Source organism: Exophiala xenobiotica (assembly GCF_000835505.1).
Source record: "Exophiala xenobiotica strain CBS 118157 unplaced genomic scaffold supercont1.5, whole genome shotgun sequence".
NCBI lineage: Eukaryota > Fungi > Ascomycota > Eurotiomycetes > Chaetothyriales > Herpotrichiellaceae > Exophiala > Exophiala xenobiotica.
This window is the reverse complement of record NW_013562490.1, coordinates 3,729,749-3,747,560: the sequence shown is the minus strand read 5'-3', so window position 1 is coordinate 3,747,560 and position 17,812 is coordinate 3,729,749. Positions and strand designations below refer to the sequence as shown.

The following is a 17,812-nucleotide window of genomic DNA, read 5'->3' as shown; positions in this document are numbered from 1 at the left end:
CCTGGTCTTTTCCGGGAAGGGAGCGTCTGATCATGAGCCGGAAGGGAATGCTCGTACTACCCAGTATGGAGAAGAAGGTGGGTGGTTCAGGAGCAATAACAAAGTGGCAAGGATTCTTCTATCGGTGCTGACGGCGACCAAGGCCAGCCCAATGCTTGGACGCTGGCAATGAGTTGGCGAAAGTCGTCATCCTTTGCAAGGCCATTGTCATGTCCGTTTTAACCATCTTCTGAATAGAGCACGTCCACACGTCCACACGTCCACACGTCGTATCTCTCAATTCGAACCGAAACATCTACCAGCTCGCCAGTTGCCGAGGTTCCAAACCTCACCTAGAACCCGCGGGTAAAAGGGAAAATTCCTGTCTGACAGTAGCGACCTTCAGCTTTCTACATGATTCAGCGAGTCAGAAGCAGGGGAATTTCTAGTCAGACTCGTACCATTTTCTGCAGATATGCCTTTGAGCAGATGTCCCGACTCCGGAGTAATTGTTGCTACCGAATCCAAAGGGCCAGTTCGCTGAACCCCACAGTCACCCACAAGTAGTAGAGATGGAGGTGGTGCATGAAGGACACGTACCGTCAGGCCGTCTGATGCGGCACTTTTGTCTTTGGCACAGAATAGAACTCAATCCACTCTGCTTACCAGTCCCAAGGGTATAAAAGGCCGTCATACTCCGTAATTTGTTCAACAATCAGATCCAGGCATTACCGCTTGATCTCCTGGGAGATTCGGCACACTCTGCGTAGACGCTGTCCATGATGTCGTCCTATCTCGACGAAAAGTCCCTTCTTGCCCTTGGGGAGATAGACCCGGAGCTCAAAGATGTAATTCCTCGCGTTGTTCTTGGTCAATGTCAAATCTGACATTCCCTCCAGTTCCTCGAGAAGGCCAATTTACCTCCTATCAACTATGACAATCTGGACGATTTCAAAGCCATGGTCGACAAGCGCAATGCCGCAGCAATCGAAGCCTTAGGCCAACCTCCGCCAGAAGTCAAGCAGACCGAAGTCCAGTACCCGACGAGCGATGGCTCCAAGATCCGTGCAAAGCTATACCAGCCTACTAACCCACCTAAGGAAGGCAGTCCGCTAATTGTCATGTATCATGGTGGCGGCTTCTGCATCGGAGCTCCTGAAGGCGAGGAGCAGAGCTGTCGAAATTTCGTCCAGGCTTTTGGCGCCGTTTGCCTTTCAGCTACCTATCGCCTAGCACCTGAATTCAAATTCCCATATGCTCCCAAGGATGCTTGGGACTGCTTGAAGTGGGCAGCTGAAAACGCCAAATCCTGGGGTGCTGATCCCTCTGTTGGATTCGTCATTGGGGGGACATCTGCCGGCGGAAACATCACGGCTGTCCTGGCCCATGTCGCCCGAGATGAGGGTCTGTCACCGCCGTTGACTGGTCAATACTTGGCCATTCCAGCCGTTTTGCCGGACACCAAAGTACCAGAGCGGTATAAGAAATACTTCCTGTCGTACGAGCAGAACAAGAATGCACCCGTCCTTCCCAAGGCAGCGATTGACATGTTTATGCAAGGCTACCAACCCGACAATGACGATGGAGTCTGGTATGCTGTATTTAATCACCCCAAGGGCCATGCAAACTTGCCTCCCACTTTCTTCCAAATCGATGGGATGGACCCGCTGAGAGATGAGGCAATCATCTTTGAACGAGTCCTTCGGGAAGACAACGGGATTGAAACCAAGATGAACCTGTATCCAGGCTTGCCCCATGGTCACTGGGGCTTCTTCCCGTTCTTGAAGGCCAGCGAGAAATTTCGAAAAGAACAAGTCGAGGGGATGGGATTCCTACTAGGCAAGGAGCCCGATTTCAGCAAAGTCATTCTCAAAGCTGTCTCTGCTGGCGTGTGAACTTTGGCAGTGAGTTGGGAAACCCTTCATGTCGGAGATGGGGCGCGGTCGAGCCGTTGCGGAAGAATAGACCCTTTGGAACATTCAAAGAGAGTCGTCAATCCTGGCTCATTGCTAGTTCTGTGGTCTTGCTGCCTTACTTCTTCCGCTCTCGAATCTTGAACTTGACGCCGTTCTTGTTGACCCCTCCGACCGTTCTCGCCATCTTTGCACGTTGGAGCTCCAATTGGTCGGCCGCTGCCAGTATCTCCCGCTGTCGTTTCTTTAATGCTTCCAGCTTTGCAACTCTCATCTCTTGTAACCGCTTCCTCTTCTTGCGCTCCGTACGTAGACGGGCTGATGCATCCTGCTCCGCCAGAAGCGCTTTCTTGGACTTTGGCTTCGGCTTCTCCATGTCTGGCTCGTTCTCTTGGTCTCCCAGCTCTTGTATCAGCACGGCCTCCGTCGCCGCCACCTCCGCCATAGTACTTGCCGCAATGTCGTACGCACTCTCCAAGACTTCGCCACTCGCCATTCGCTTCTTGCTTCTGTTCAACCCAGTGTCCTGGTCTGCAAACCTCTTGTGCGACCCAGCCTTCGCACTCAGTGTGACTGAGTCCAAGCCCACCTCTTGCTTGACTCTCTCGATCTCTTTTCTACCCTTCGCCGCAACCGTCCTCAGATATCCCGCATCCTGCGTTTTCAACAACTTCACCGCGTCGTGACTCAAAGGGCCTGTCGGGACGCCATCTTTCGTCGAAGGCTTGTGTTTCCCCAAGCCGGCCTTGCCCTGGCTCAGCATGCCAAAGGCGAACTCATCCGGGTTCTTCTCTCGTGCTTTCTGAGACAGTTGTGCAAGTTTCTTCTTCTTGACGTTGTAGTCCTTCGCTCGTAGCGAATAGTCCTTATGTTTTTCAAGGATGCCCCATTTCTCGCGCGACGCAGGCTGGGCTCGTTCGCGGTGCGGCCGCCGCGCGACGGCGTTGCGCATTGATGACATTGTCGCGGATCAAGCAGGAAGCAAAGGTTTCGAAGTATCAGACTGAGCTACTGTTAAGAGTCAAGCGTAAAAGTGGCTGAGATACTCCGTAATGGCGGACCAGAAAAATGTTGTTGATGCGCAAAAGTTCGAGACGGAGAAAGTTGCTGGTTCCGTAGAAAGTCCGCAGTCTGGTTCTCCACATCATTGATCGAACAGTTGCTTTTCCACCTCACAGCTCAGTGACTACCTACGACCCAAGTCGATCACGCTGACCTCCATTTCAAGCTTTGGGAATGATGAACTGTCCTTGATTCCTGGAGAAGCTGTATCGAAAAGCCACGGCCGCTCTAGTGTAAAGGATGGACATGGCTCCGCCGATCATCCCCGATCCTCAGCTTTCAACGACAAACAGGTCAAAAAACAACCTCTCTAATCCGCTGCCACTCTCTGCGTCGCAGGAAGCTGAAGTACGGAAAGTATACTACGCACGCGTTCGGGCAAGATGTGCAGACGAAATCAAAGGTGAGTAGACGAGTGTTTCTGCTAGACCTTCTGGTGGGACCACGAAGGCATATGATTCTCGTTTCTAACGGCTCTGGTCCCTCTAGAATTTGCTGACTGCGCACGCGGACGAACCTTTAGCGTAGCATGGACCTGCCGAGCCCAGCACCGCGCAATGAATAGCTGCATGATCCAGTTCGCCACGAAAGCGGAAGAAGACGCCGCTCGGGAGGAGTGGTTTGCTGGCATACTTGAGAGGCGGCAGAAGAAAGAGGAGGAGCTCGCCGCCGTCGAGAAGAGGAGGGTCGAAGTTATCGAGATGACGAGGAAACAGGAGGAGAAGGAACGCATAGAGATGGAGAAGAAACTCGCAGCACAGTCAAAGGAGAAGCAGGAGAAGAAGAGCAGTGGATCTTGGTGGCGATGACACTATCAGCCTCACACTTCCAGTGCTGAGGAGGTTTGTGGACACGCTGCTGATTGCTGGGCTATTGCCGCTCTGGCAGTCTCCAACGAGATTCCACCAAGTTTCTCACCTGAGCACGAGACGAGCCACAACTCCAGGAGGCATTCCTGGAGTAGTTGTCAGCGACGGCAGCCTGTATACTATCTCGACGATCTCATCTCCACGACTTCGACAAATTCCACGGCGTCATCACCACAAATCGTCAGCGTCATCAGGCAACCGCTCACGCTCCCAGAGCATCTTCCTCAACTCCTCGTCCTTCTCGTATTCTTGTTCCTCAAGAGCCAATTGTCGTCTCGTCCGCTCTTCCATGAGGATATTTCGGCGCTCAATTGCGGCGGCCCATCGCGCTTGAGCGGCATCAACTTCTGCGAGGTATTTCTTCTCCTGCCAGCGAGCGTAAAGCGCGTAGGCAGCAACCAGCCAGACGACGCAATTTGCGAAGGCGATCACCTGCTCGAATGTTGTACATGTGGTAGAGGACACCGATCTGCCCATTGTGAATTTGGCTTGTTTAAAGCTGGAACTTGGCCTCAAGATGGTTGTATGCGTGCTTGATGAAGTCTTGCGACGCTGGTGATGTTTGAAGATGCGGCGGGAAAGGAATTGCAATTTTGGAGCAGATATGCCTAGCTCCTGAGGAGCGTAAACGCCATGCCATGCGACAGGGCGACATCACTCATATAGTCCTGCTACTGTGGTGCGTTGAATCAATCGGCGCGGCAAACGCGCCTGGCTATTGGCCTTTTCACGCATCATGAAAGACAAGACGTGACTAGACGAGGCTATGAGCAAACGGAAAGGACCAAAGGGTGATATACGTCCTCACAACGAATTATCATCTCGATGCAGAAAGACAAACAAGGCTGTTTGCCCCTTGTCGTAATTTCTGCCCTGCTTGACACACTGGAATCCGCCGTGAGCATGGGCAAGAGGTGTCTAGTGATGACGGGGACGAGTGGGCATGTCTTATAAAGAATAGCAAAAGGTTACAGCTTGTATTTCAGTCTCTCTCAAAAGTAGGCGGTCAACACTTGCATGTACACAAATGTCACAAGACTCATCCAAATTCACAGCCCTGTATTTACCATTTTGTGCCCAGGCGATCACCATCGCAAGAAGGAGTCAAACCTATCACAGAAAGCCTCCGTGGCCTGAACAAATTGTGCCACGTGTTCCTCGGTCAGCATGATGTTCAAAGCAATGAAGCCCCGTTGAGCCATGTACATCTCGTTCTGAAGCATATGATGGAAGAACAGGTTCTGCAAGACATCTTTGTCCGGACCAGCAAAATGAACAGCATTAAGGCTGCCCACTCCCTTGATGAACATCTTGGGTGGTCGCTGAGGGTGTTGTGCTGATTGCATATCATCTGCAAGCGGACTCACTGGTACTGTGCCTTGGATGCCTCGTCTGGATAGTACTGCTTCGACTTGTTGACGGAGCGAATCTCCCAGACCGTTTAGAGCGTCGAGTTTTTCCCGAGTCAACAGATTGCAACCGGCAATACCCGCACTCATTGTGAAAACATTGTTGTTGAATGTTCCGGGGTGCTCGAGGGATCCGGTTCTAGGGTCGTATAGCTGCATGATTTCCTTTCTTCCACCAAAGGCACCGAAGCTCATTCCCCCGCCGATGTATTTTCCGAGGGTCATCAGGTCTGGAGTGATGCCCATCTTCGAGCCTAGGCCGTGATAATCGAGACGACTTGTCATGACTTCGTCGAAGATGAGGAGAGCTCCGGTCTCATCGGCAAGGCGCCGGAGTGAGGTCAGGAACTCTGATGTGCCTGCGAAACATCCGCCACTGCCTAGCATAGGTTCGACCAGGATAGCAGCTAAACTGTCCTTGGGGAGTGAATGTATCAGTTCTTCAGTGCCTTGGACATCGTTGTATGAGCCCAGCACGAAGTCATGGGGCAAATTGATGGTCGGCTTGCCGGTTGCGACTTTACCGGATATCGTGGAGCCATGATATCCCTTCTTGAAGATCAAGGTCTTCTTCCTGCCGGTGAGAGCCATCGCCGTAGCGATCGCCATCATGTTGGCCTCCGTTCCGGAATTGACGAAACGGACGAGTTCGATGGCAGGAAAGCGTTCACAAACCAGTCTCGCCAGCTCTGGCTCCAGCTTGTTGTGAGCACCATAATTCCAGCCACCGTCCAGAGCTTTCTGTACCGCAGCCTTGATCTCAGGATGATTGTGCCCGTAGATGGCAGCTGTGTATTCGCCCAGAAAGTCGACGTAGCGTGTGCCGTCGATGGTTGTTAGATGGCACGACTCGCCTGAGTCAATGGTCAGAGGGAATGGATTAGCAAACAGGACTGTTCTGGTATTGCCGCCGGGCATGTATTTGCATGCTTCGTGATAATTCTTGCGACATGCTGGGTGTTTCTGGGTGTAGACTTCGTGAGCCTGTGATAAGGCGGCTTCAAGAGTCTGACTATTTGATTCTGATAGCGAGCCCATGATGGATTCTGTCAGTCTTAACACAACGATATTCTTCTAAAAAGGCATAGAAGGCGCCTGAACGAGAGTTTGAATCCCAGGTGGATAAGTCCGATTTACTTATATCATGGCTCAAGCCTTCGGCGCGAACAAGAAGTCAACCCTGCGCCCTGTGATGGCTACGGGTTGAGATCGAACGCGCCAGATCAGATCATAGCAGATATCAAAGTACATCGAGCTCCTTTCGCATGGAGATTCCTAAGTATCAGGGTTCTGTGAAGGAATTGGTCCTTGCAGCCCTCATTGGGTCGCGGAAAGTCAGTCCAAGAATCAGGTTCAATGAAACTGCTTTGGGAGGGATCCAAACCTGATGAGTGAGCAGCAACGTCAGGATGAAAGTTTTCCTCTTCACCACGATCAGAAGAAACAGTACCTAGAAAATGCGGTGTGACCTTTCGAGCCTGACCTTGCACAGACCGACGCTGTGAATCAGTATTGAATTCATGGATGTGTTTTCCACCATCTATTGATTCCACAAGTTGCTCCCCACCATCACCCACCATCAACCTCCAATCCTCGGCTTGTCTTTGGCCTGGCCAAGCGGTTCTAGTTAAACGAGCCCACTGTTATCTGGCACCATGAGTTCTTCAGCCTCGGGACGCCGAGTCTCGACTCTGAGGTCCAACTTGCATACCAGCGCAGATGGACGTCGATTCTCACTCTACGCTGAAGATGAGCGAAGCTCGAGCAGTCACCAGAATCTAAGAGCCCACCAATCCCACCGTGTTCATGCCGGTCTCGACCCTAATCGTGCGAGTACTGGAGTGATATGGTATCTGCCCTCCAGGATGCTTCCCAGACACACCTACTGACACATTGGTTCAGGGTCACCGAACAGGCTTCGAAGCACGGTTACCTCGACGAACCTGAGAAATGGGCCAACCTAGGTCAAGGCGCACCTGAAGTCGACCACATTGAAGGCTGCTTTGAACGCCCCGACTCCATCCCAATCTCCTCTGCCGGACGAGAATACGGACCTACAGCAGGTATCAAGTCGCTACGAGCTGCGGTCGCGAACCTCTACAATGACGACTATCGCAAGGGCAAAGACTCGCAGTATACGTGGGAGAATGTCTGCATAGTACCTGGAGGACGAGCTGGTCTCATACGCATTGCTGCTGTCTTAGGCAATGCCTACCTCGGCTTCTTCATCCCGGACTACACGGCCTACAACGAGGTATGTCACAATAGCAATGGCTGGTGGACACTTTACTCATCACAATTGCACAGATGCTGAGTTTGTTTCGAAACTTTGTGGCTATCCCATCCCCCTTGTCGGCCGCTGATGGATATCACATTCATGTGGACAAGATCGCAGAAGAGTTGGCTCGCGGAACGTCTGTCATTTTGACCTCGAATCCACGCAATCCTACTGGACACGCCTTGCATCCTGATGAGTTGGCACTGATCCAAGATATTTGCCGTGATCGAGCCACTTTGATCTTCGACGAATTCTACGCCGGGTACTCTTATAGCACTGACTGTGATGGGAGCACCATCTCTGCTGCCACGAATGTCATTGATGTCGACCAGGACGACGTCATCATCATCGATGGGCTTACCAAGCGGTTCCGGCTTCCTGGCTGGCGTGTCGCCTGGATTGTCGGTCCTAAAGAGTTCATCAAGGCACTGGGATCGTCGGGCAGTTATCTCGATGGAGGCACCAATGTTCCGTTCCAGGAAGCTGCTGTGTCCATGCTGGAGCCAGCCAAGGTCAAGCAGGAAATGCAAGCTCTTCAGCGACACTTCAAGATGAAGCGTGACTATGTTCTCAAACGACTGAGAGAGATCGGCTTCAATGCGGGCGATCAAGCTGTCCCGGACAGCACGTTCTACATTTGGCTGGACCTCACTACGTTGGACCCACCGTTGGCCAAAGGAAGTGCCATTGATCTCTCGAACGGCTTATCGTTCTTCGAAGCTCTTCTGCAAGAGAAAGTGATGTGCGTGCCAGGAATTTTCTTTGATCTGAATCCAGCGAAGAGAAGAGACCTATTCGACAGTCCTTGTCACCACTTCGTCAGAATCAGCTACGGACCGAAGATGGAAGCTCTCAAAATGGGCCTGGATGGCATCGAGCGAGTGGTGAAGCGTGCCAGAGGCGAGCTTGGGCAGTATGATTCCGCCATTCACGATGAGCCTGCAGACGATGGTTCGCAAAGCCCGAAGACCAAGAGCAAAGGTCACGGAGAACAGCACAACTGACAGCAACTAGGGAATGGCGACACGACTGTTCTAGGGATGACATTTTTAGAGTTACAAGCAGAGCCATGACATGTGCCTCTTCCCAACGCCGTGGTTCAGACTGCTGACTTCAATTGAAGCTTTGATATCAAACAAGGTGCTAGCTAGCTCACACCACAAATAAAAGGATACATTAATGAGTTCTTGTCCGTCATCACAGCCCGGGTTTCGGCAGCTTTGGTAGTTTCGGTAGTTTTGGTAGTTTGGGCAACTTGACTTTTGGCAGGCCCAAATCAAGCCCTGAAGATCAATTTCTATGGTTAGCGTTTAGACCGGTGTTAGACAATGGGATTTCGGGACACATTCAACTTACAATAGTGCCAGCGTCAAGTCACCGTGTATGTGGGCCTTGAGTTCGATTTCAATATCTAGATTCAATTCCAACCGCAGCTTCAGTCCGTCTTGGTCCATGGGGTCCTTGCCACTGCTATCTTTAGAGTCGATGTCCTGTGCTGTCTCGAGTGGTTGTGAGGGCGGTGGGCCTCGCCATGGGATCTCACCACGCAGCATGCGAGCGTACGTGACAGGTCCATCCATAGACTGAGAAGGGGGTTTGATATACTCAAAGGGCTGAGACTCGGTGATGTCGCGCGGGTCGGGGTTCTTAAGCTGTGGCTGTCGCTGCTGCTGCGACCGTTGGGCTACTTGTTGCTGTTGCTGCGGTTCGTCGGCCTCGTCGATCGAGGCCATCGACTGAGCGGAGGCATTTCCAGCCTGGGCTTTGGCTTGCCCGCCTTGTCGTTGTCGTTGGTTCTGTCTTCTCCTTCGGCGGGATTGTGATCTGGATCGTGACTCGTAGCCTTGGTCGTCGGCCGAGGAGATATCGGAATTGCTTCGATCAAGCCCTGGGCGGCTGGGCTTTTTCTCGCCGGGAGTCTTTTCGGGCGTGGGTGTTTGCTGCGGCTCAGACATGATGGCCACCACACTGCTCGGAAGGAACGACGGTGATAGAAGGGGAAGGTTTGTTTGTTAGCAGTCACAGCTTCGAAAGGCTATCGAGGAATTGAAGTCGGAAGGAGCTGGTGGCAGTAACCAAGACAAAACTCCGCGAACCTTAGGACTGAAGGGAATACATGGCTGGGAAGGCGATCTGTAGAGGAGGCTTACAACTACGACATCATCGTGCCAGGGCCAGGGGTCCATTCTTCAGCGAACTTGATTCATGAAAACAGCGTACCTCTTTTGCTCGTTGAAGCGGCGTGATGATGAACGTCAAAGGATGGAGATCGTCAACCTCGATCGCTTGTCGGAGCAAGACTTTTGGCGACAGCCGGGGTTCGTTTGTTCGGAAGTTGGAAACATCCTTGTCGGTAGCTGCAAGGAGATGGAGACCTTGACATGGTTCTCTGCACTCGGTGATTTGACAATCGAGATGGTTTCCATGCTCGGTGCCCCGGATTCGTGGCGTCGTCAAGCCTGACGGTTGTGGCGGCAGGCAGGTGGCAGGTCTTCGTACACACTAGTCTATAGTCTGGGATGACGCGTTGAGGGCCCAGAAAGCCATGACGCAGGCGGGAACGTGGTTGACAGAGTCCACTATTGTACCCTTTCTCTGCTGTTTGGAGTCTTCGAAAGTGTATTGTATGTGAGCACATGGTACTTTGTGACTTCACGGTGGCACAAGAAGTACTTCGGTGGTCCGAACAAACAATTCTGCAACGAGCCGATGGACCATAAAATCAATGCAACCAGCCGAAGTGAGAGGCACCCAGAAGGAGGTGGAGGAGGTACAAAGTACGTACCAAGGAGCCGCCTCACCAACCCAAGGGGGCCGTTATTCGACATCCATCCACCATCCTTGTTCGTCCGCTACAGACTTGCTCCATGTCCGCTGATCAACATCGACGATGACCTCTGCCCGCCTCCGCCAGCTGTCCAGCCACTTGCTGATCCTTTTTCCTGCCCTCACCCTTGTCAATGCAGCCACATCTGCAAGCTCTTTCAGCCCGTTTCGCTGCAATTGGTTTGGCCAACTTTCTCATCCTGCTTTTTGGGATGAATTTTCCCTCTACATCTTGATCTGTGGCGTTTCATGTCTGATCTGCCTCAAAAAGCAGCGACACTCGACGTCATGGTACTTGCGCGTCCATACCCGATCCTCATGTAAGTCTTCAAGGATCGCTGGTCAGGACTCAGGATCTCCTACCCTGACGTCGATGTGGATGTGATCTTCTACGTCCTGCATTGCCTACTTTCCTTTCCATTCGGGACAATAGAACCTGGTCATCTTACGTCGAGTTCTCTACCGCATACTCTTCTTCACCCGTCTCTACATCTTCCTTCCCGCTTCTCACCATGTCTGCTGAGCAAGAGACCAAATCAACTGAAGAGACTAACATCGGCGGAAACCTTGACGCTGCTGGTTCTGCTTCAGGCGCCGGGAGCATAGGAGCATCTGCCAATTCCAAAAAGTCCGAAGAGAAACGGAAACCCAAGAAGCTTGGCCAGAAAAGCTCAGCGAACGGCACACCACAGAAGGACGAAGCCGACACTGAAACAAACGCCGGCGGGGACGACGAACCGCCTTCAACACCTGCACCTCAACCCAAGATGGAACAACAATCACGCTCCAAGTCACGACAGGCCAGCCGAGGTCGCGGTCGAGGATCAAGTCAACCACCCAGTGACACCGACAGTGCCTACCGAAGCGATGTGTCACAGAAGGGTGCGAAAAGAAACAGAAACCGCAACCGAGGGAAGGCCCAGGCACAATCACAAGCACAGTCACAGGACAAGGACGGCGGCCTTCTCGGCGGAGGCGGTGGGCCTCTGGACGCCGTTGACGAGGTTGGCGAGACTGTCAACGGTGTCGCTGATGGTGCCGGTGACCTGGTGAACAACACCGCTGGAAAGGCCCTCAGCAAGCCTCACGAGGCTCTCGGCGGCCTGCTTAGCAACAAAAAGGGTGGCCAGGAGGGAGAAGAAGAGAAAGATGAAGGTGAAAATGAGCAACTACGATTACGGCTTGACCTCAACCTTGACATCGAAGTCCAACTCAAGGCCAAGATCCATGGTGACTTGACTCTCGGCTTATTGTACGTACGCCCGCATTCACGAAAGCGAATTGCTAACGTCTTACAGGAACTAGTGCTTGATCAAGCGCTACGCCCTGCTTGTATTTACTATCGTCCCGCAGATCAATGCATACCCACGACGAGATCATCAAAGTGGTCAAGGACCATCATGTTGGTGGTTGGTTGTGGTTGGGATGTTTGTCGAAAGATTGCGTTGTGTTACGGATGTTGATGTCAGTTTGCATTTGGGCTGGCTGGCGAAGATCGGTTTCTCAATGTATGTAATATAAAATGAATCATGATCAAAATAGCCCTGACGCTTCCTCCCCTTCACTATTCCCTCCATTCACAGGCGTCACTGTACGAAATATCATGATACGGAGATGTAGCTTTGGCTGAAGACTAAGAGAGAGAGAGAGAGAGAGAGAAACCGCCTAAAGTGGCAGTGGTTCAGAAGCTTGCACGTGATCGCCCTGCATTGCTCGAGTAATTCCCGTTTCACAGCATCTCCCGAAGATCATACATCTTCAACGCTATCATTGTCGTTCGAATGCTATGTCGCTTTGGCACGAGGAGCTTGGTTCTATCCAACTATCCCGCAATATGTGTTTCTAGACCGTGCTTTGTCCGTGCAGCCTCCGGCGCATTTCCCGCACCCGGTCTTGCAAGCCCTCGATGTCGATATGCATCATCGACGGTACTGCCACAAGTGGGAAATTGGCATGCCCAACCTGAAAAGCAGTTGACATCTGAGACTATCTATGCGTTGTCTACCGCACCAGGTCGCGCAGCGATAGCTGTCGTTCGCATTTCAGGCTCGGCATGCCTGGACATCTATCGCAAAATCTGTCCTGATCGGCCTCTACCAAAACCTCGCACTGCCACGCTGCGAAGGCTGTACGATCCCGAAGGCATACCTACGCCACGATCTCAAGTCCTCGACAACAGCGCCCTCGTACTCTACTTCCCTGCCCCGAACACCGTCACCGGCGAAGATGTGCTTGAACTGCACGTTCACGGCGGCCGTGCCATCGTTCGCTCAATCCTCGATGCCATCTCGGCATGCGGACGGTCCCTGCAAGAGAGCGGAAATGTTATACGTCATGCCGAACCAGGCGAGTTTACGAAACGGGCATTCTACAATGGAAGACTTGACCTCACGCAGGCGGAAGCATTGGGCGAGACTCTTGCGGCTGAGACCGAACAACAGCGCCGCTTGGCTGTCAATGGCTCGGACGGAGGCCTGGCGAAACGGTACGAAGAATGGCGACTGTTGCTACTCTATGCTCGGGGAGAGCTCGAGGCCCTGATAGACTTTTCCGAAGACCAACACTTTGATGAGTCGCCTGCGGAATTTCTGGCTTCGGTCTCGACACAGGTCGAGGCCCTAAAGAGACAGGTTGAAATTCATCTTCAGAATGCGTCCAAAGGCGAATTACTCCGCAATGGTATCAGCATAGCGTTGCTCGGAGCGCCAAACGCTGGGAAGAGTTCCTTGCTCAACCGTATCGTTGGTCGAGAGGCAGCCATCGTGAGTGCTGAAGAAGGAACGACGAGAGACATCGTTGATGTCTCGATCGATCTGCAGGGCTGGCTCTGTCGTCTCGGTGACATGGCGGGATTGCGTGCTGACGTTGTTGGAGTCGGCCAGAGTCAGGTTGGTGTGGTCGAGCAAGAAGGCATACGTCGCGCACGAGAGCGAGCGCTGCAGTCTGATGTTGTAGTAGCTCTTTTATCCATTGAGAAGACGACTGAGGGCACTTTTGATGTCCCTGTCAACACAAAGGTTTTCGATGCCGTTCAAGAGTGCCTCACTGTTGGCAAGACGGTCCTTATTGTCCTGAACAAGGTCGACCTCCTCAAAGACGAGAGCCGGAGAGAAGAAGTTCTCAAAAACCTTCATATGCGAGTTGAAGAGGCTTTCCCAATGATTCCTGCCACTCGGATTTGCGCTGTATCCTGCAAAGCCGCAGAGAGCAGCTTGAATCAAACAGATGTCGGTGGAATCCAGGCTTTCCTTGGGAGGCTGACAAACGTGTTCGCCGAGCTTACCGAAGCAGCCACCAGTGGAGATGTCGAGAATATGGCTCCCGCCGAAGCGCAATCATACTGGACTAGCTCCCTATCTGTCACGCACCGTCAGACCACGTACCTGAGGCAATGCTTGGGTCATCTTGATGATTTCCTCGATCAGTCACGGCCACAGATTGATTCCATCGCTCCTGCTTCGGACTCCTATGTCGACCGACATGAAGATCTGGCTGGTCCGAACGATGCCCTACAAGACGAGGTGGACATCGTGACTGCCGCTGAGCATCTACGCTTTGCAGCTGATTGTTTGGCCACAATCACGGGAAAGGGCCAAGGCGGAGATGTGGAAGATGTGCTTGGAGTGGTTTTTGAGAAGTAAGTCTGGCTATCTTGCGATCTCGCTTTTTCTCTACCATGGTTTCGAATTCCGAAGACTCTTGATGCTGAAACTACGCAATCCGACAATATGTGGTGCAGTATGAATATTTGCTTTGATTTGTTCTGTTGGCCTATATTGGAGGTCCTGCCTCTTGTACCCTTGACAAGGCTCTCTCAAAACCAAAAACATTGCCGACGCCCACGAAATTCACATCTAACCCGATCACCATGTCTTTGACCAAGATCCTCATCGCCCCATGACCCGAGAAAAACTCCTGGAAATGCTGTTCGCCTTGCGACCTTGCAATCTACGGACCTCGAATTTTCATGCTCGCGGAGCAGTAAAGCCGATGTACCCCGAAAATGCCGCTGAATTGCTTGATCAATTGAAAGAAACCATGCTGATCCCAAACTCTTTGTTGCTATAGGTTCTGTGTCGGAAAATGAAGTCGAAAGGGAAAAAGCCTGAAGATGCCGCTAAATGCTTGGAAAGACTGCTGTTTGCGTCCGAGAATAATGTCGAAATCAGAACTCCTGAGAATGCCGCTAAAATGATCGAATCGACGAGAAGAGTGCTCTTCCAGAGCTATCGAGAAAAGAATGGAAGACTGTGATCAAACCAGGATCACAAAATCGTCGTCAGAGACGTGCAATTAGACATGAGAACGGTTCACATGCTTTTCGGAGGGGATGGCGATGCGGCTCGCTCAATTGTATCCGCCACGGCCCTGGGCGGCTTGTTGTCGGTTGTATCCACCTCGACCTTGAATCATGGCCATCTTGTTGTATCCTCCTCGGCCTTGTTTGTTGTATCCACCGCGACCTTTCTGAGGAACAGTGCCTGCAGGGGTGTTGTAACCGCCTCGTCCGATGGCCATTTGAAAAAGAAGAGCTGGATTAAGAACTTGAAGGAAATAAATGTTGAAGGTTGGATGAAGACAAAGGAGACAAGGAAATAAGGAGATAGAGATGGGAAAAGTCGTAGGGACCGGTTGGGCTTGTTGCTGGCTAGCTGGTTGCTGATTGTCGAGGCAAAGAGAAATAGAAATAAGGAAAAGAGGTTGTATACCTTAGTCTAGTGCTGGCTGAACTCGAATGCTGAATCGAAATAAGGGAATGCGAGCAAAGGAAAGATTAAGATACTAATGTTTGTTGTTGAAGGAGTGTCTTGTTCTGGAGGAATCAACATCCCAAACATTCGGGGTCTGATATTGATATATATCCTTCTCGAAGGTCAGGTATGACAAAGATAGGTAGCAGGTAGCATGTGGTTCCGACCTCGCTGGCTCCACCGTTACCAAAAGTCTGGGTGAGTAGTTTCTTTCAGGTTCCTGAGAGCGATGTGATGAGGTAAATTTGGGGGCTGACACGAGGGTACTAGAGACCCGATCGAGGCACAAGCCCCCCGGTAATCGCTCGTAGGGCTGACGGAAAAATGGACTTTTGATTCTCATGGAAACGGGACCTTACTTCGGCAGGCCTAGGAACAGCGAAGCCAAGGGAATCCTTGCTGCATTGCCCCTGGCCCTGGTCCATTTGCGAAGATCCGTCCAGGGATTGCAGACCAACAAGAAGGCGGATTGGAAAAAGAGGCGTTGTGTTGCATTTGTCACTGGGCAGTGAAGGCAACTTCATGCCGGTCTTGGGTGTGCTAAATTCGACAGAGTGTGGTGGCTTGCATGATAAGGCTGCAGTTGATGTGCATTAGCTTCCTGCAGCTGAAGAAGAGGATAGGTGGAAGAGGTGTTAGTGCTGAGGTTGAAGGAGATCAGGCCATACCGTGTTCGTCATAACATGGTTATCACAAGTGCCTTTGGTGCCATATCTCGCCCAATAGAGGTGCAGGTACAACCAAGCCCTATTCCTATCTCGTGTAAACATGCAAGGCGCAGTCATCTTATGTGTTCGACGAGGAAAGTGGTCATGGTACGGAGTATCAGACTGCCACTCTGTGCCCATGTCTGTTTCTTTCTCGTTCATGCACTACGTCGTCAGTATGATCTCGTGCGACGTGTTCGAGAAACCGTCTAGAACATCTGGCGCACGGCATGTGAATCATTGCCGGCGCGGTTTCAGGGTCTGTAATACTCAAGAGCCGAGTACGCAGTACGTCAGTATCCGATATCACACAAAAAGCCCGGTATGTGTCACTGAACCAGAGACCGGATTCATTGTTGATGTCGCCTGTCTCGAGTCCTAAGAAAAGAGCATTCTGACCTGCATAGATCCGGACTCCATGGCATGAAAGGAGAAAGGACTCAAAATGACTCAAAATGACTTTGATGCTACGATGGCAGTCCCTGATCCGGTGATGGAGATCACTTGTAGCACATCCACCGATGATACCATGGCTTCCGTCCCTGCCGATGCATACGGGACAACAGTCTATCGAACAATGTACTTCCGAATAACGGGTACGGAGTACGGATACACTGGAGTACGACTAGCTGAGCCTGAGGCTGAGTTTCCGGAACTGGATTAACCTTTTCTCCGGGAACTTGTGTTCATCTTGTCGACGCCCACTCCGAACGGTAAGGCGTCTTTTACACAGCGAGGCAGACTTGATGCATCTTCATACACGTTTTGGCGGGTGTTTGAAGATCTGATGGCCTAAGGCTCCGCTTTCTACATAACTTCGATGGTAATCATTATTGAAACTGCCACTTATCCACCCTCCAAGCATTTGATTGCCAGTGATCGCCTAACAAAACCTCCGAGGCACGTGGGAGCTTCAAATTTAGAAACATTTCGAATTGCTAGAGTCTTTGTGGCATAGCATGTTTTCCGTCAATTGAAACGCTGACAAGGTCCAGTCATCAACGACGCGTCTGATGCATTACCAACATATGCCTACCTACGGTATAGGACAACGCGCGGAATATGCCGTTCCCCTCTTCGCTTGATCCGTTGGGTGCGTCGGTGACCGTTCAAATCCAGGGATGGCTCTTGCGCAGGAGCTCACGCACTGGGTTCTGGCTCTGATGACCCTCAGGCGAGAACCCGAACACAGACAGATCATCCACGCACTGAGTACCCTCGTAGCACCATGCACGAGCTGCATTCCCGCAAGGGGCCCTTGTATCTACGACTGTACTGGCATTCGTGACTGCAAGTCAGATTCTAAGTCAGGGCTGTTGCAACGGTTTTCAGGCCACTACGAGCAACAATGACAAGTATACGACAACCCTTTCCCAGGACGTGGAAAACAACATGGTATCCCGAGCATGTCCTCTGCTCATGAATCGATTCGATGGCAACACTTTACGAATCCGGATAACGCAAGCGCCAGATCGACCTCACAGCTTCATACCTGCGATGATCACGACACTCGTCGAGGCGGCTTATTTCGAGTCAGACGTCGCCAGACCCAAGTGGGTGAGTAGCATATGCTTTCTAGATTCGACGTAACAAAGCCTACATGATGCAACATTACTACATCGGACAGAGACCTAGCATAACATTCATATTCAGCTCAGCTTCAGCTGCATACTCAGGACCGATGGGCATGGATAAGGTGCCCTACAAGGCTCAACTGGCAGGCCGAAATGTCCAGCTCTGACTGGCGCTCTTCTAAGCCTGTATACTATCAGCATAGTGATCGCTCAGCATCAGAGTTGATCGTGACCACTACTTGTGCAGTCCATTTGAGGACACCACACGGGCCTTTCGTGACAACCCAAGGTATTTGTCCAGTCGTTTCACGGCATACACAATCGGACACTCAAACACGTTCGAATTGCCGTCCTCCCCGACTCGAGTCCACCTCTGCCTCCCGATGCCGCTCTGGACACCGCCCTGCGCAAATACTGTGATATATACGCCTTAACACGCCCCCC

The 17,812-nt window shown here is 51.8% G+C and overlaps 8 protein-coding genes across 11 annotated transcripts; 4 read left to right on the top strand and 4 right to left on the bottom strand.

Moving 5' to 3' along the window:
- Positions 1 to 36: 36 nt before the first annotated feature.
- PV05_09197 lies at positions 37 to 3,019 on the bottom strand. 3 transcript variants are annotated; one of them, XM_013458777.1, is made up of 3 exons: positions 580 to 3,019; positions 441 to 519; positions 37 to 389 (listed from the first exon to the last, which is right to left on the bottom strand). In XM_013458777.1, the coding sequence occupies exon 1, from the start codon at positions 2,851 to 2,853 to the stop codon at positions 2,011 to 2,013; it is 843 nt and encodes a 280-aa protein (XP_013314231.1). In that variant the 5' UTR covers positions 2,854 to 3,019; the 3' UTR covers positions 37 to 389; positions 441 to 519; positions 580 to 2,010. The 3 variants fall into 3 exon arrangements, with proteins under 3 accessions (XP_013314231.1, XP_013314232.1, XP_013314230.1); XM_013458778.1 differs by having other exon boundaries at positions 441 to 3,019; XM_013458776.1 differs by having other exon boundaries at positions 37 to 519.
- On the top strand, positions 599 to 2,128 carry PV05_09198 (uncharacterized protein). Its single transcript, XM_013458779.1, has 2 exons — positions 599 to 827; positions 879 to 2,128. The coding sequence occupies exons 1-2, from the start codon at positions 759 to 761 to the stop codon at positions 1,872 to 1,874; spliced, it is 1,065 nt and encodes a 354-aa protein (XP_013314233.1). The 5' UTR covers positions 599 to 758; the 3' UTR covers positions 1,875 to 2,128.
- A 45-nt stretch (positions 3,020 to 3,064) lies between the features above and the next one.
- Positions 3,065 to 4,829, top strand: PV05_09195 (uncharacterized protein). The gene is made up of 2 exons (XM_013458774.1): positions 3,065 to 3,357; positions 3,444 to 4,829. The coding sequence occupies exons 1-2, from the start codon at positions 3,195 to 3,197 to the stop codon at positions 3,761 to 3,763; spliced, it is 483 nt and encodes a 160-aa protein (XP_013314228.1). The 5' UTR covers positions 3,065 to 3,194; the 3' UTR covers positions 3,764 to 4,829.
- On the bottom strand, positions 3,992 to 4,300 carry PV05_09196 (uncharacterized protein; the record flags this gene model as incomplete). Its single annotated transcript, XM_013458775.1, has 1 exon — positions 3,992 to 4,300. One exon carries the CDS (start codon positions 4,298 to 4,300, stop codon positions 3,992 to 3,994), a length of 309 nt encoding a protein of 102 aa, XP_013314229.1.
- PV05_09194 (uncharacterized protein) lies at positions 4,785 to 6,369 on the bottom strand. The gene has a single exon (XM_013458773.1). The coding sequence runs from the start codon at positions 6,268 to 6,270 to the stop codon at positions 4,909 to 4,911; it is 1,362 nt and encodes a 453-aa protein (XP_013314227.1). The 5' UTR covers positions 6,271 to 6,369; the 3' UTR covers positions 4,785 to 4,908.
- Positions 6,370 to 6,476: 107 nt separating this feature from the next.
- Positions 6,477 to 8,865, top strand: PV05_09193 (uncharacterized protein). Its single transcript, XM_013458772.1, has 3 exons — positions 6,477 to 7,081; positions 7,135 to 7,486; positions 7,540 to 8,865. Exons 1-3 carry the CDS (start codon positions 6,888 to 6,890, stop codon positions 8,512 to 8,514), a joined length of 1,521 nt encoding a protein of 506 aa, XP_013314226.1. The 5' UTR covers positions 6,477 to 6,887; the 3' UTR covers positions 8,515 to 8,865.
- Positions 8,540 to 10,098, bottom strand: PV05_09192. 2 transcript variants are annotated; one of them, XM_013458771.1, is made up of 2 exons: positions 8,867 to 10,098; positions 8,540 to 8,807 (listed from the first exon to the last, which is right to left on the bottom strand). In XM_013458771.1, the coding sequence occupies exons 1-2, from the start codon at positions 9,463 to 9,465 to the stop codon at positions 8,801 to 8,803; spliced, it is 606 nt and encodes a 201-aa protein (XP_013314225.1). In that variant the 5' UTR covers positions 9,466 to 10,098; the 3' UTR covers positions 8,540 to 8,800. The 2 variants fall into 2 exon arrangements, with proteins under 2 accessions (XP_013314225.1, XP_013314224.1); XM_013458770.1 differs by having other exon boundaries at positions 8,540 to 8,793.
- A 750-nt stretch (positions 10,099 to 10,848) lies between these two features.
- Positions 10,849 to 15,252, top strand: PV05_09191 (tRNA modification GTPase TrmE; the record flags this gene model as incomplete). The annotated part of the gene is made up of 4 exons (XM_013458769.1): positions 10,849 to 11,592; positions 11,642 to 11,844; positions 12,072 to 13,973; positions 14,405 to 15,252. 4 exons carry the CDS (start codon positions 10,849 to 10,851, stop codon positions 14,421 to 14,423), a joined length of 2,868 nt encoding a protein of 955 aa, XP_013314223.1. The 3' UTR covers positions 14,424 to 15,252.
- Between the last annotated feature and the right edge of the window lie 2,560 nt (positions 15,253 to 17,812).